General features: G+C 53.5%; 4 protein-coding genes across 5 annotated transcripts; all 4 read left to right on the plus strand.

Annotated features, from left to right (window-relative positions):
* The first annotated feature begins 3,028 nt into the window (after positions 1 to 3,028).
* On the plus strand, positions 3,029 to 4,793 carry LOC106856387 (phospholipase A2, membrane associated-like). The gene is made up of 4 exons (XM_014881671.2): positions 3,029 to 3,065; positions 3,757 to 3,901; positions 4,087 to 4,193; positions 4,492 to 4,793. The coding sequence occupies exons 1-4, from the start codon at positions 3,029 to 3,031 to the stop codon at positions 4,635 to 4,637; spliced, it is 435 nt and encodes a 144-aa protein (XP_014737157.2). The 3' UTR covers positions 4,638 to 4,793.
* Positions 4,794 to 7,347: 2,554 nt separating this feature from the next.
* On the plus strand, positions 7,348 to 7,909 carry LOC148221260 (phospholipase A2 group V-like). The gene is made up of 3 exons (XM_088178607.1): positions 7,348 to 7,485; positions 7,604 to 7,710; positions 7,788 to 7,909. Exons 1-3 carry the CDS (start codon positions 7,382 to 7,384, stop codon positions 7,907 to 7,909), a joined length of 333 nt encoding a protein of 110 aa, XP_088034733.1. The 5' UTR covers positions 7,348 to 7,381.
* Positions 7,910 to 8,102: 193 nt separating this feature from the next.
* LOC106856460 (uncharacterized) lies at positions 8,103 to 10,185 on the plus strand. Of its 2 annotated transcripts, XM_088178604.1 has the most exons (5): positions 8,103 to 8,301; positions 8,712 to 8,768; positions 8,952 to 9,078; positions 9,530 to 9,636; positions 9,729 to 10,185. In XM_088178604.1, the coding sequence occupies exons 2-5, from the start codon at positions 8,729 to 8,731 to the stop codon at positions 9,854 to 9,856; spliced, it is 402 nt and encodes a 133-aa protein (XP_088034730.1). In that variant the 5' UTR covers positions 8,103 to 8,301; positions 8,712 to 8,728; the 3' UTR covers positions 9,857 to 10,185. The 2 variants fall into 2 exon arrangements, with proteins under 2 accessions (XP_088034730.1, XP_088034731.1); XM_088178605.1 differs by lacking the exon at positions 8,103 to 8,301 and having other exon boundaries at positions 8,655 to 8,768.
* Positions 10,186 to 12,620: 2,435 nt separating this feature from the next.
* On the plus strand, positions 12,621 to 14,089 carry LOC106856364 (group IIE secretory phospholipase A2-like). The gene is made up of 4 exons (XM_014881648.2): positions 12,621 to 12,663; positions 12,797 to 12,944; positions 13,183 to 13,289; positions 13,834 to 14,089. Exons 1-4 carry the CDS (start codon positions 12,636 to 12,638, stop codon positions 13,974 to 13,976), a joined length of 426 nt encoding a protein of 141 aa, XP_014737134.2. The 5' UTR covers positions 12,621 to 12,635; the 3' UTR covers positions 13,977 to 14,089.
* Positions 14,090 to 14,694: the final 605 nt, after the last annotated feature.

The following is a 14,694-nucleotide window of genomic DNA, read 5'->3' on the forward strand; positions in this document are numbered from 1 at the left end:
GATGGATCCAGGTTTGGGACAGCTGGGATGTTCCAGGGTGGACCAAGGCCTAGAACCAGGGCTGGGAATTAGCTGGGATGTCCTGGTGTGGATGCAGGGATGGGGACAGCTAGGCTGTCCTGGGGTGGATGGAACCAGGGCTGGGAATAGCTGTGACATCCCAGTGTGGTGCCAGGGGACGTCCCCAGGCTCAGGGACAGAGCTGTGGGCTCTGCTCAGGGCCATGGCGTGGCCTCAGGCCTCAGTGTGGCCCAGGAGCAGCCCCAGGACATTGGGAACATTCGTCCTGCTGGACACGGAGGAGTGGGGGGAGCAGGGGGTGGCTCAGGGGCCTCTCACAAACTCCACCCATAGGTGACCGTGGTACCCCGGGGTGTGCCAGCCCTTCCACAGGAATTCCCATTCCTCAAACCCACCCAAAACAAAACCACGATGGTGTCACCCTGCTTAAATACCCAAATCTTTGGGATTTAGCCCTAACACTTTAAAACCAAGATGTTACAGCCTGTCCTGAGCAAAGGCAGCAGGATGGGAACACAAGACAGGGTTTAACCTCCCTGTGACATTATTCAGTGACCACTGAATCAAACCAGACAGATAAACCTCAAACTCGTGAATTGTGATGAAAACACCTTTTTAAAATTACACTTTGCACACAAGATCACAGGGGACCTAAAACAACTCTTTTGAAGGAGTTTCTTTGTGCTGGGAAAGCTGCAGCTGTGAGGGAGGGTGAGTCCTCCTGATCCCCCTGGCTACAAATGATCCCTGAGTCAGTTTTCTTTCTGGGAACACTTCACATAATACCGACCTTTTCCATCTTTTCCTGTTAATCCCTTTCTAAACCCACTCCTACTTAAGCAGCTGCTGCTCCCACTAACAGATGCCCATCGAAGGCAGCAAGAAACAAGCAATAAATTTCCACCATAAACTTGGGGTCTCCACCCTGCGAGGTGGGAAGATCAAGGCGAACCTGTGCACTAAAAAGAAATAAAATAAGTAGGGAAATAGTTTCCTATCAGCTCACCTCAGCCCAGGATGTTTAGCAATGTTGCAGATCAAAGCACACGAGGTATTTACACTTCAGTAAGATCTTGAGCAAACAGATGGGTGGCTGATACCCAGCTCTCCTTGCTCCATAGGAAGGCTGAAAAGTTCCACATTTCCAATGGCATAATAATTTCCATAGGTGGTTTTTAAGCCTTGAGTTTGTAGGTTAGTTAAAGACAGAGTTTGGCTTCATGTGGCCACTCCCCTGAGTGGATCCTCCACAGAGAGGGAAGGCTTAAAACGAGGAGATTTGGTTAAAAGTACGTGTGGATCCCAAATCCACACGATTCCATCCCTCTGCTCTCCATTTATGACTCTGGACTATGCTTTTCACCCAAATTTATCCAAACTCTACAGCAAAACCTCAGATTTTCTCTCCAAATCTAAGGGCCTGCAATGCCAAAGCAGGAGCAGCACAGACAACAATTACCACAGTGGGGAAAACCTTCTGCAATGGGAATATTTTGTGAAGGAGGTGGGAAGGGGTTGATTAATTTATTATTAGGGATGTCCTGGTTTTGAAAGTCAGGTGGGGAAAGCAGGGGTTGGGGCTGTAACTCTGGTATTTTAGAGTGGTTTCTTGTGCTTATGGCAAGAGAGGAGGCAGGTGAGATGTCACTCCCCATCCTTAACAGGCTTGGATGGGGTTTTATTCCACTTGCAGCAGGAAATAGAAGCTTAGAGGGAAGGAAAAGCCTGGGACAGAGAGCTCTGCCACCTTGGAGGGCAGCTGAGAGGTGACATTTCTTCCAGTGTCAGCTTTGGTGGCTCTCAGGAATTTCAGCAAAGGTTTCTCTTCTTGTCTCCAGTCCAGTCAGTCATTTCTTTAGAATTCCCAACCCAAATTTCCCTGCCCTAGGAGCGTGCTTAATCCCGGAGGGTGGGGCTGTGCTTATCATTCAATACCTGCATTTGTGTCTGTGTTTGCTCTTGGCCCCAGGGTTTCAAGAGAAAACAGCAGCTTTTGTTCCTTATCTCCTCTGGTTTTCTGTCTCTTCTGTGTTTCTGTATCATGTTTGGGGTATGGTAATTAAATAAACTGTATTCCCAAAATATTCCAAGTTGGGTTTTCATGGCTTTTCCAGCCTTTGCTGCTGGTGGTTTAATTTCACAGACCTCTTGCCCCCTGGGCAGGACAGGAAAACTGCAGACCCAGGAATTGCAATCCTGGTGTTTGCTGTTCTCCCTTGCGATTTGGCACAGCTGGATTTGGATGCAGCCATGGATTTGAGGGGGCAGCTGCATGGAAGGAGCTGAGGGAAACCATCTGAGGCTTCAGGGGGTTCAGCTGGAAAAACTGAGGAAACACTGAGCCCAAAGTGCTGCCTCTACACCTGGAAAAGGATTGAGTGGCCTCTGAGGTGCCATCCTGGGTGTGAATCACTTTTATCCCATTTCTCCAGCCACCAAATCTCATGGATTTTAAAACCATGGCCATGGCCTCATGCAGGGATGGAGATGGCCTCGTGCCCAGTGATGAGCAAGATGTTGGAGGGAGCATTGGTGCTCACTGCTGCGGGAAAACTCATGGTTTTGGGGGAAGAGAAGGATGGGAATCGGCTCCCTGCTCCAGGCAAGCCTGGCTTAGGACGACTGACACCATCAGCACAGATAGAGGAGGGGGTGGGCCTCGCAGGGATATAAACCCACCCCGCTGAGCCGGCAGCGCTGGAGCTGCAGGTCCGGGTGGGGTAAGGAGAGGGGATTTCAGTGCCTGGTGCTCACAGGCAGCTCAGGGCAGGGGGGAAGGCTGCAGGTCCTGAGCTGCTCCAGCAGCCCCAGGCAGGCCAAGCCCCACATCCCAAAACTGGGCTGCAGAACCATTGGGAGTCCCTCGGTGATGTGCACCCACAGTGACACCAGTGTCGCCTGAGGGGCACACAGCTGGCTTCATGGCCCTGGCGTGGGCTCTGGAGAAGTTCCTGTCCTGCCCCTGGATCATCACCTGTCCTTGTTCCCTCTCCAGGGCAGCCCCAGGATGAGGAATCTCTTCCTTGCCGTGCTCCTGGCTTGTGGTAAGTGCTCTGCTGTCCCCAGAATCCACCTACAAACCCTGAGCCTTTGTGCATAATTCAGGCTTTTGTTTAAATCTGGCAGTTTCTCTCTAGTGCTTGGTGTAGAACTGCAGCAGTCCTGGAGGGCTTGGTGACTGGGAGGCTTTGGGATGCTGAGATCCGTATTTATTTTGGGAGGCCCTGGAGCCTGTTGTCACCTTTCTTGCCTGTGCCAAGCCCATGGCTGATCCTGGTGATGGGGGATTGCAGTTAACAGCATGGCAGAGCCAGTCCAGAGGCTCTGGCCAGACCAAATCCAGAAGCTGTAAAAGCCAGACTGAAAAAGCCATCCTCCCTGAGAGGATGGCCCTGGCATAGGTTGCCCCTAGAAGCTGTGGCTGCCCCAATCCTGGCAGTGTCCAAGGCCAGATTGGATGGGTCTTGGAGCAACCTGGGATAGTGGAAGGTGTCCCTGCCCATGGCAAGAGGTGGAACAAGACAGGCTTTGAAGTTTCTTCCAGCCCAAACCATTCTATGATTCCATCATTCTGGAGGAGGGGATAAAGCTTCTCGTGGTTCAAATCCTGACAGTGCAAATTTCCAGTGATGCCAGACCGATTTAATGCCCGTGCCTGGAGCAAGGTGCAGGCAGTGTCCCCGGGCTCCCTGCCCTGTTCTGTCACGATCCCCCCCGCCCCCCGTGTCCCTGCAGGGCTGCTCCCGGCTGGCACCAGCGTCCTGGAGCTGGAGCGGATGATCCGGGCGGCCACGGGCAGGAGTGCCCTGCTGTCCTACAGCTGGTACGGCTGTTTCTGCGGCATCGGGGGCTCCGGGACCCCCGTGGATCCCACCGACCAGTGAGTACCCACAACGGCACCACCATTCCCAGCCCCGGTCCCTAAAAGCCCCTCCCAGGCTCTGCCTCCCAGCGCTGGGTGCGGGTTTGCAAATCTTGCCTTGCCGCCTCTTCCTTCGCCTTAAATTTGAGGCTGGACCTTCCCCTGCCCTCCAGGGACCATGGTTTGACGTGGTGTCCCCGCAGGTGCTGCCAAGCCCACGACTGCTGCTACAGGAGGCTGAGGGTGGGCAGATGCAGCCCCCTGATCACCCCGTACAGCTTCACCTCCCGCGATGGGAACATCACCTGCAGTGAGTACTGAACAGTGGGGAACAGCACTGCTCCCCCAGACACCTCATCCCCGGGACAGGGCACTCAGGAGAGCATCCCCTGTGTGCATCCAGCCCCATCCCCGGAGCAGGGCACTCAGAGCATCCCCTGTGTGAATCCAGCCCCATCCCCGGCCGGCTGGGATAATGAAATGGGCATTAAGGATGTGGGCAGGTTGGGGAGGGCAAGCACCAGGACACGCTGCTCTTTCCCCTTCCCCCTGGTGTCTCTGGCCAGGAAAGGCACCGCAGGGCTCCGTGTTTCCCCCCCTGTTTGCAGGTGATGAGCAGAGCTGGTGCAAGAGAGAGACGTGCCTGTGTGACACCGCGGTGGCCTCGTGCTTCGCCAGCACCCTGCATTCCTACAACGATTCCTACCGCTTCTACTTCAAGCTCCAATGCCAAGGAAGCAAGCTCCAGTGCTGAGGAGGGGGAATCTGCACACAGAGTTCTAGATTTTGGCTGGTTTTCCCCAGCAAGAAAAGCCTGGGTTGGGGGCTCAGAAAAGGTAGAGCCCCCGAGGCTCCCTGTGCTGCTCAGGGTGAGAAGGGAACACACACCATGGATGGAGACTCAGCAGTTCCTGGAAAGACACACCAGTTTCCTCTTTTTTGTCCCTTCCTCCTGTCTTGGTTTCATTTCCCAGTAAAAATAATAAAGAGATACAATAAAAGGGATGCAAACTGGTTCTCCGTGGTGTTTTTCTGTAAGGGCTGCTGAGACTGAGGCACTGCAATGGTGACTGCCGAGTTTGGGGAGCACTTCTGCATCCCACATCTCAACCACATTTGCCTGACACCCCAACATTTCCATGGACAGGGCTGTAATTCACACATCTATCCCAATGTGGAGCTCTAAGTTTGGGGAACAAGTTACCCAGAGCAGCTGTGGCTGCCCCTGGATCCCTGGAAGTGTCCAAGGCCAGGCTGGACAGGGCTTGCAGCAAGCTGGGACAGTGGAAGGTGTCCCTGGCTGTGGCAGGGGGGACACTGGATGAGCTTTAGGGTCCTCTCTAGCCCAAACCAATCTGGGATCCTATGAATTTCTAGTTCTAGCTCACAAGGCACATCCAAACAACTCTGTGAGGAACACTAACAAACCAATCCCAGGAACACAAGAAGAGGCTTCACATCACAGTGATTTTTAAGTTGTATATAATTTTTATGTTCCTCTTGTCCTGATTCAGGACAACCTGAATCACAGCTCAGCACAGGGAGTATCCCCAGTATCACAGGAGTATCCCAAATATCTTCTGGGGTGTTTGGCTTCTGGCACGTGAGGATTTTACTAGGACATAACTGCTATTTTATATTTATTTCCTGCTATAAACAATTCCATACAAATAATTTCACAAAAGCACGTTTTCTTATGCAGACACACTAAAAGCAGGAAAACAGAGTCAGTAAACAGATGAATTGCAAATTATTAAAGAGGCAGTAATTAGCCTGAGGAGCATTAACGGGTTGTGAGTAATTCAGATAAGGCACATGCCAGCCTGGGAGCATCACTCGTGACACCAGCGACAAAGCGGAGCCAGAATCAGGGCTTGGCTAAAAACTTTGTCAGTGGAGGACAATAAAAACCCTACTTTTCCAGCACATAAGACAGAAAACACAGACAGATCACCTTCCTTCCTTAACGTCCCTGCCAAACCAAATCATGCGATTCCATGACTCATGAAAATAAGGGTTAACGAATAATCATCCAAGGAGGAAGGAAGATTTCAAAGCCTTAACCACCTACATTAGACAAGTGCTAATTTAGGAGGGCAATTGATGACTAAATGGTTTCTGCAGAGGGGTATAATGATGGGGCGGAAAAATCATAAGGAGAGAAATAAAGGGAAGTTGCACTTTCTCACCGCAGAATATTCATTTTTCTTTTCTGTTTTCTCATGGTGAGTGAGGGTGTAATCATCCAGTGTCTGCCACCCTCCTGTCTGCAGGAACTGCACATTTAGAGATGTGTTCAGTTTTGCCCATAGATTTTTCCCAAAGAAGTGATAATTCTCCTTGAACCACCTTACACCACCTTGAAAGCCCCAAACTTGCTGTGTCCATGCCCAGCCTGAACCAGAGCTGTTCTTTTCCCCCTTGATGCTCCTTGGTTCTGGGAAGGGCAGAGGAGAAGGCCCTTGGGCACCTCTGGCCAAGGCAGAGCGTGTTTGCTTCCTCCTCAGGCTGGAAGTGACGCTGCTGTTCCACCTCATGCCACCCAGCACCCATCCCCAGCACCCACCCCAGGCGTGGGATACCGAGCTGGGGCTTTTGGGGATTTCTGACATTCTCCGGAAAGGGGAAGGATGGCACCTTCTCCTTTGCAGGGAAACCCAGTCAGCGAGATTTGGGTCAAAGGAACCCCAGGCAGGTGGGAGCAAATTATATAAAGCAAGTCCAGTTGGCTGCAGGGCACTGCAGGGCAGCAGGGCTTTCCCAAGGTAAGTGGGGATGGAGGATTTCTTTTCCTTCTTTTCCTCCTTTCACCAGAAACTGTGGTGTAAGTGAGAAGTGCTGTGCTGGGGAAACAGGATTGAGGGAGATGCTGCCTGAGAAACCAGCCCAGAAGAGGAGCAGTGGGTGCAGCCCTTGAGGGCTGAACACCCCTCCAATTTTTCTCCCTTTCTCCTGATTTTGCTTTTTCCCACCCCTTCCCCATCTGATTCCCATCCCTAACGCTTTGTGCTGAAACAACAGGCACATCCTTACCCCCCTCATCACCCCTAGTCCCCGGAGAGAGGGAGAACCTCTGCTCCTGGATGATGAGGAAAGACAGAAGGTGGTTGGTGTAACTGAGAATGGTTTGGTTTCCTCCCCCAGAGCTGAAGGATGAACTCTCTCCTCGGCCTCTCTGTGCTGTTTGTGTGGGGTAAGCATCCTCAGTCCCAAGGCTCTCAGTGCAGCTACATCCATTGAAATTAGGACCAGGCTGGTGATTTCTTCATCTCTCCCTATCACCAGCTCTCCCAGACATGCAACAACTCTCCCGTGCCAAGCTGGGAACACATTTCCTCTCCACTGCATTATAATTTCTAAGACATCACCACCCTGGTGCCAATCTGGGGGCTGGAGGGATGGAGCTGCTGTTGGGGGGCAGGGAATCAGTGTGATCTCCCTGATTTCCCCCCTCCAGGCTTGTCCCCAGCCCACGGGAACCTGCTGCAGCTGCACCAGATGATCTCAGAGGTGACAGGGAAAATTGCTCTTCTGCATTACGGCTTCTACGGCTGCTACTGCGGCCTGGGGGGCAAGGGACAGCCCAAGGATGCCACAGACAGGTGAGAACCCACTTAAAACCCCCCTGCTCAGACATGTTCTTGAATATCTGAATATTTTGACATTTGTGGGGTGAGGGGGAGAAAACTTCATGCTCTAAAGCTTCGATCTCTTGTGCAGATGTTGCCAGCTGCATGATACTTGCTACGAAAACCTCCTGAAGTACCACTGCGATGCCAAGACACGGCTCTACCACTACAACTACCACCGTGGCAGGCTCTCCTGCAGTGAGTATGACCTTGGAAAAGGGGGTGTCACCCCCCAAAGCCAGGACTGACCCCCCTGGGCTCCCCTCGTCCCGCAGGACAGGGCTCCCGGTGCGCCTTCTTGTCCTGCGAGTGCGACCGCAGCCTGGCGCTGTGCCTGAAGAGAAACGTCGGGAGCTACAGCAAACGCTACCGGTTCTACCCCAACAAACGGTGCTGATGCTGGGATGTGGGGCCGGAGCACCCGCGGGTCGGCGCCGGGATCCCCCTTCATCCCTGCGCTGACCACACCAGAGCTGCTGCAACTTAAATCAATAAAATAAACAATGTTCTTGTTCGACGTCCCCCTTCCTCTGAGAGCTGGGCAGGGAGAGAAATCCCCGTAAATAATCAACATCTTCCCAAAACTTTCCAGGAACTCGGTGTCGGCCCCTGCGTCACTCGAGGCTGCAGCCCACGGGGACAGGGGGGCTGGCCGGCGGGGAAGGGGCGTAGCGTTCCCTGGGTTTGGGACAGACGAGGCATTTTGGAGCTTCCAGTCGGAGCTCGAGGGCTGAACACGGAGGCCAGGCTCTCCCCAGGAGGACAGACTGACAGCGAGGAAGATCCCTGGTAAGCAATTCCCCCCCTAACCCTGCTGCTGTGGAAAGAAAAATCCGGGGGGATGGAGGGAGGAGGCAGCGGGAGCCGCCCGTGCCTGCAGGAAAAGTGCAATCCCTTCCAAATGGAAACGCGGCTGGGAGGCTGCACCACGCGGGGAGGGGTGCGCTGCTGCCAAAAGAGGGGGGACAGGAGGTGAAAAATGCTGGAGGGGTGGGACAGGAGGTGGGGGATGCTCAGGTGCCGGGGCAGCTTCAGAAACCACTTGTCAACAGGCAGCAGCACTGATGTGAGGGGGCACAGCTGCTTTCCTCCCTCCAGATTTTGGGGGTTGATCCCATTTCAAAGGAAGCTTCTCACGGCAGCTCCTGTCAAACAGGCCACGCTGCCTGGCTGAGCCTGTCCCCTGTTTCTTCGCCCAGGCCCAGGTGAGAGGAAGATGAAGGTCCTGCTGGTGCTGATGATGATGTTTGCCTTCTGTAAGTGTATCCCCGATTCACAGATGGGAGCCAGGCTCATCCCCAAACTCCTGAGCACTCCTCAGGGAGACTCCCATTAAAGCCTCATTCCCTCCCCAGTTCCCCAGGTCTCATTTCTGCATATAACTTACGAAAAAAAACCAAAAAACTAAAAACAACAAACTCATTTTATGGTCACTCTAGGTGTATTCACAGCTCACGGGAAGCACCCACGCACGTTCACACCAGGACTCGAGGGAAGCACCGTAGGAAACCTGACTGCCCACGGATGCTACTCGGGATTGGGCACCTCGAGGGCTTCAGTGGATCGGTACAGTCAGCGCTGGCCCCAGAGGGCTAACGCTGGCCCCAGGGTAACCCCGGGGCTCTGCACAACCCCAGTAACCCCACCCGAAGCTTTGCAAAGCGCAGACCAGGTGTTTGGCAGCAGCAGGAAGGAATTAGATTTTCGGGAAGCAAGGAAAGGGAGGCAGTGTTCACCCCTCATTCCATCCGGGAGTCAGTAGGGTGGTGCCAGTGACAGCTGCCCGGTGGAGAGGCCCGGTCCTGAAGCCAGGATGCGGAGCAAGGCTTGCACGGGGAGGCAGAGGCTTGGCGTGGGAACGGGCAGGACAGAGAAGCTTCTGGGTGATGCAGAGCAGGAGAACGCAGAGCTGGAGGCTCTTCCCACCCGGCTCGCCTGTGTCACCCACCTGTGTCAGGTGGGGCAGGAGCAGCCGGTGCCACATTCCCGGCGAGCCCAGGCTCTCCTCCTCCCGCAGGTGCTGCCTGCTCCGAGCCTGCTGCTATGCCAAGCTGGCAGCGCGGCGGTGCCGCCTGGGACCCGCGCAGCCCCTCTCTGTGCCCCGGGCAGGGATCCCCACCTGCAGTGAGTGCTCGGGATGCCCCTTCCCAGACCATCCCGTTTCCCGGGGAGCTCGGGGAAGGTCTCAGGTGCGCTGAGAAGGTCTGTCCCCGCAGGGTCGGGGTCGCGGTGCCAGCGGGCAGCGTGTCGCTGCGAGCGGGCGGCTCGGCTGTGCCGGGCTCAGCTCGTCCGGGCTCAGCTCCGCCGCCGCGCCGGCTGCCGGGGACGAGCCGGGCGGTGCTGAACCAAAAACTCCCTTTGTGAAAGCATCTCCGGGCTGATCCGCGAAGGGACGGTGCCGGCAGCGCTCCTCAGCCCTGGCGAGCCTCCTCCTCGGGGCCTTTCGGCTTCGAGGCGAGGACAGCAGCTCCCCGGTCACGGCATCCGAGGAGGGGGAGCAGCGCTGCCGTGATGCTCCAGCACAGCAAAACAAGGCAGGAGTGGACACTGCGGCTCGTCCCGGTGGGGATGGGATGGGGAGCATCCCCCTTGGCAGCCTGTCTGCTCCCTCCGCTTCCTGCTTCACAGCAAATCCCCTCCTCTTGCTCCAAAATAAAACCAGAGAGCCTAAAAGCAGCGGTTCCCAGCGTGTCGTGACTCAGCCGAGCCCAGTGACCACCCCTCACCTCTCAGACAGGTTTCCTCTTGAAGTACTCAGCAAAAATGACACTTGAGAGGTGACACAATTCACCCCTGAATTGCCTCAATGTAGCTTCAGGCCTGAAAACCTTCAGGCTATGAAAATTTCCAGTTTTTCTGAGATATGGGCAAGTGGAGGCTGGTGGAAGGGCTGGGGGCAGGCACGATGGCGTGGGAGGGATGGGCTTGGACTTCGATGATCCTTGTGGGTCCCTTCCAGCTCAGGACATTCTGTGATCCCCGAAATCTCTGCTCTGACAGGATGGCCAGGAGCTTGCCTCACACCCAGTGCTGAACAAAACAGAGTTCTCACCAGAAAAGAATGTTTTGGCACAATTCTGCAACAGCCCTGAGCACATTCCTTAGGAAAAGGCAGTCCAAGCAGTGGCTGCTTCCCCCCACTTCAGCATCACCAGGTTTTGTGTCTTGGGGTGTTAACCCCGGCAGGTCCCCGTGCTCCAAACCACCTTAGGGGGGCTCAGCAACGAAATAAAACCACAGAAACAGCAACAAAACACTGTTTCCTCAGGGGCTGATGTCCAGCTGGAATTCTCACCCTGGATGGCCCCATAGCTGAAACCAATGGCACCAGGAAATAACCCTGAAATCAGCGATACTTCTGCCAGCTGTCAGCCAGGAATCAGGCCCTGCCACCCCCCTCCAGCCATGTGGAATCCTGGGGTTTCCACAGAAAAGGGAGACAAGGAAGGAACCCTTTGCACAGCAGCTGATGATTGCAGAGCATACATAAATCAAGGATCAAATCCTCACCGAAATGATGGATATCCGAGACAGACTGCAGGCTGGGATTAACAGAATCACACTCTCCCTTTGTAAATTCTGGGTGAATTTTAACCATCCATGAATTTTCCTGCTTGGACATCTGGCTGTACAAATCCATTCATACAAATCCTCCAAATGCTGAACTTTTAGCTCAGATACTGCATCCCCTCTGAGCATTGCAATAAACCAGACTGCAAGAGTTGTAGTTTTCATACCATCAAACAAAATCCACAGCTTCCCAGCAGGCATTTGGCTTTGAGGGGGGGCTTATTTCCCATTTGGAGAAGGGATCCTGCAAACCTGCCACAGGGAGATGGGCTGAGGTGGAGAGGCTTTCAGTGGAGCTCAGCCAGTTTGATGGACAAGAATTCATCATATTCACCTGTGATAAAACTGTTGTGGACTTGGAAAATCCTGAATTATGGCAAATCCTGGTTTAGACAATTAGTACTAACCCAGGGGCCTACTTAAATTAGCCCAGAGAGCTGATGAGACAAAGGGCCCATGCCAGAGGGGGGAAGAGATTTTGCCGAGTTCCCTTTTCTCAGCATCTCTCCGATTCCCACACAAGTGGCATCCTTGTTCCGTGCCTCAGTTTCCCTACCAGCCCTGGGGGGATTTCCTCCCCTGCCTCAAAGCCTGTCCATGCTGGGGTTTCCCAAAAAGCAGCACAGATCTGTTGCAATCTCTGCCAGAAGATATCTGCTAAATGACTGTTCAGTACCACCAGTTTAGTTAGAAATTCTCCCTGAGCAAACGACACAAGCAGCCTCTTTTCCCCCCACCTTCCATCATACATCACCTGCACTTGTCTTCCCTGCCACTTGCATTATTTTGCTTCTAAATAAAGGCGAACCACACACCTCATGCCATGAGGTATTTGAGAGCAAAACAGAGTGCCCAGCACACGAGGAGAGGAATAGAGCATCCCCACATGCAGAGGGGTATCTGGGCACTGAGAAAGCCCCACTGTCAAGAAAACCACCAGACACGGCCTCTGCTCAGCTCTGTCTCCAGCCACAGCCATGCTGGGATCTTCCTCCACTCCCAGTGTTGTATCTCACCCACTCTGGCAAGTTGGAAGGGGAGGATATTTTGCACTGGCTGCATTTTCTCCCTGCCCAGGTAAGTCGGGATGGAAATGTAAGACACAGAATGGTGTTTTGTAGCAAAGACATCAAAAAACTGTCATCCAGGAAGAAAGTGGATCATGGAATAACAGACTCCTCAGACAACCACATTCTCCCCCAGTGATGGGCAGGGACACCTTGTACTAAGTGGTTCTTGTTCTCCCTCAAGTTCTCTCATGTTACTCAGGCAACTACTGGGAATGCACCCAGAGCCATGCACAGACTCGACCCCAGGCTGCCCCACACATCCAAAACCTCCTGCCATGACCTCCACCATACAGGACATCCCACAGCCAAGGTCTCCAGCAGCACCAGGACACCTGCAGAGCAGCAGGACCATTATGGGGAGCATTGTAAATATTTGCCCACTCTGGCTCTCTGGAGGAGGGGCCTTGCTGAGGGTGCACAGCCATAAAAGGTGTGACCAGGGACACCTTGGGCTCACCAAACCCCAGAGCTGCCATCGCCAGAATGAAGCTCCTCTCGCTGCTCCTCTTCTGTGAGTACCCTGGGAAAGCCCACAGGACAAATGCTGTCCATAGACACACGGGGAGGGTGAAATGCTCATTTTTCCTGTGGAAAGGTGGGATGGAAGGTTGCTTTTCCTGGTGCTCCTAACCTCCTTTCTCCAGTCCTAGGACTGACCTTTGTCAGCTGCGACTCGTTCCAGTTTGCACAGATGATTAAGAAAAAGACCGGGAAAGGAGCGCTGGCTTACAACGGATACGGCTGCTACTGTGGCTTGGGGGGATCCAAACAGCCCCTGGATGCCACTGATTGGTATGTTGGGACTTGGTGAAGGCAGAGCAGGTGTCCCCAGCCCTCCTCACCTCCCTGGGTACAGCAAATGGAATCTTGTTCTTGTTCCTGGGGATGGAAATAGCAGTGAGAATATTGTTGCTTATCCTTAAAGCCTCTTTAGAAGTGGTTCAGCAGCCACAGCAAAGATGCATGTTGTTGATGTTCTGCTCTATTGTCCCAACTGTCCCCTGCCCTGAACTGGCTCTCATGTCCCCAGGTGCTGCCATGCCCACGACTGCTGCTACAGGAGATTGGCTTCCGCCGGCTGCAAACCCATAACGACCAGATACAAATTTGACATCGTAGGAAACAGTATAATCTGCGGTGAGAGCGGGGTAGAGCTCTGGGCAGGGGGGCACAGCCACCACACTCTTGGGGAAACTGGGCTTTCAACATCCCCTTTAGACCATGCTGGCCTGGAAACCACACAAAGTGAAGTGGGTGGAAATACAGGAAAAATTCCAGGAATAAGGAAATAAGTGTTTGCTGGATTATGGCGAAGTTTAGAGCTTGGAGATTTCCCTGAGGAGGGGCCTTGTCCTTCCCAAGAGGCCAAATACCAAGGGTTTGAGATGACCCTCCATCCTGGATGGGGACCTGGCACAGCCACCCTGATTCCCCCAGAGCAAACTCACTGTTCCACGGAGCAAAGCAAAGCCCATCCCAGCGATCCAGGCAAACACCCACAGACACATCAGGCAGAAAGTGAAGTAAATGTTCCTTCCCCAGGGCCAGGTAGCTCCACACTCCAGCCATGAATCCACCTGAGACACCCCTAACTCAACAGAGGGGCTATGGGGACAGTCAAAAAACACCCCCTGACCTTCACACCCTTCACCTGCCTCCATCCCCCACAATTTTCTTCCAGGAGCTGGGAATTCGTGCCAAAGAGGGACTTGTATGTGTGACAAGAGGGCAGCTGAGTGTTTCCAGAGGACAGCCGGCTCCTACCGCCAATCCTACAAAAACTACCCCAACTTCAAGTGCAAGGGCTCAACACCCTCCTGCTGAACACACCTGCCAGGCTGGAACCAACAGAAACCCTTGGAACTGGGGGGTTCTGCCTTCCCTGTGGCACCAAAAAGGTGTCCAGCACCTTTCCCCAGAGCCTTAGCACAGGAAAAACCTGCTTCCTGTGGTTAATAATTCATAACAATGAGAAAAACCCTGCAAATAAAGATCTGTTTTAAAATTGAGACCAGTGTTGTGTCTTGGGAATTGGTGGTGGAAGGGGTAGGTAAGAGCATGGAGCTGGAGGATTGATTTTTTGAAGAAAATGTTCCTTCCTGCACACATTTTCTCTTAAAAAATGAGCAGAAGTGCCATTTTAGCAGACAACCAGTAAATCTTAGGAGCGCCAGAAAAAAAAAAGCCCACAGAAAAAGCAGGTGGCTGCTGCATCCCAACCCCAAAGCAGGCTCCAAACCCAGCTTCTCCCCAGGAGCTCAGCCTCAATCCACAATCCAGCCCCATCCCACTTCTAATGACTGTTAAAGCAATTAATACTCACTGAAGGCAGGGGGGAGCCCAGTGGTGGGGTCTCAGAGGTTTGGGTGGCTCTTTCTTGCAGACAGACATCTCTGGCTGCAGCTCCATGCCCCACACCAGAGCTGATCCCAAATTAGCCCTAATTACCTCTAACAAGCCAGGGCTGGCTGCATCCTGGGCCTCGATGGAGACACCTCCAGCTGTAATGCTGCCTCTGGAGATGTCATCTGCCTAAAATAAA

This window comes from Sturnus vulgaris, chromosome 25 (assembly GCF_052056855.1).
Source record: "Sturnus vulgaris isolate bStuVul1 chromosome 25, bStuVul1.hap1, whole genome shotgun sequence".
Classification (NCBI taxonomy): domain Eukaryota; kingdom Metazoa; phylum Chordata; class Aves; order Passeriformes; family Sturnidae; genus Sturnus; species Sturnus vulgaris.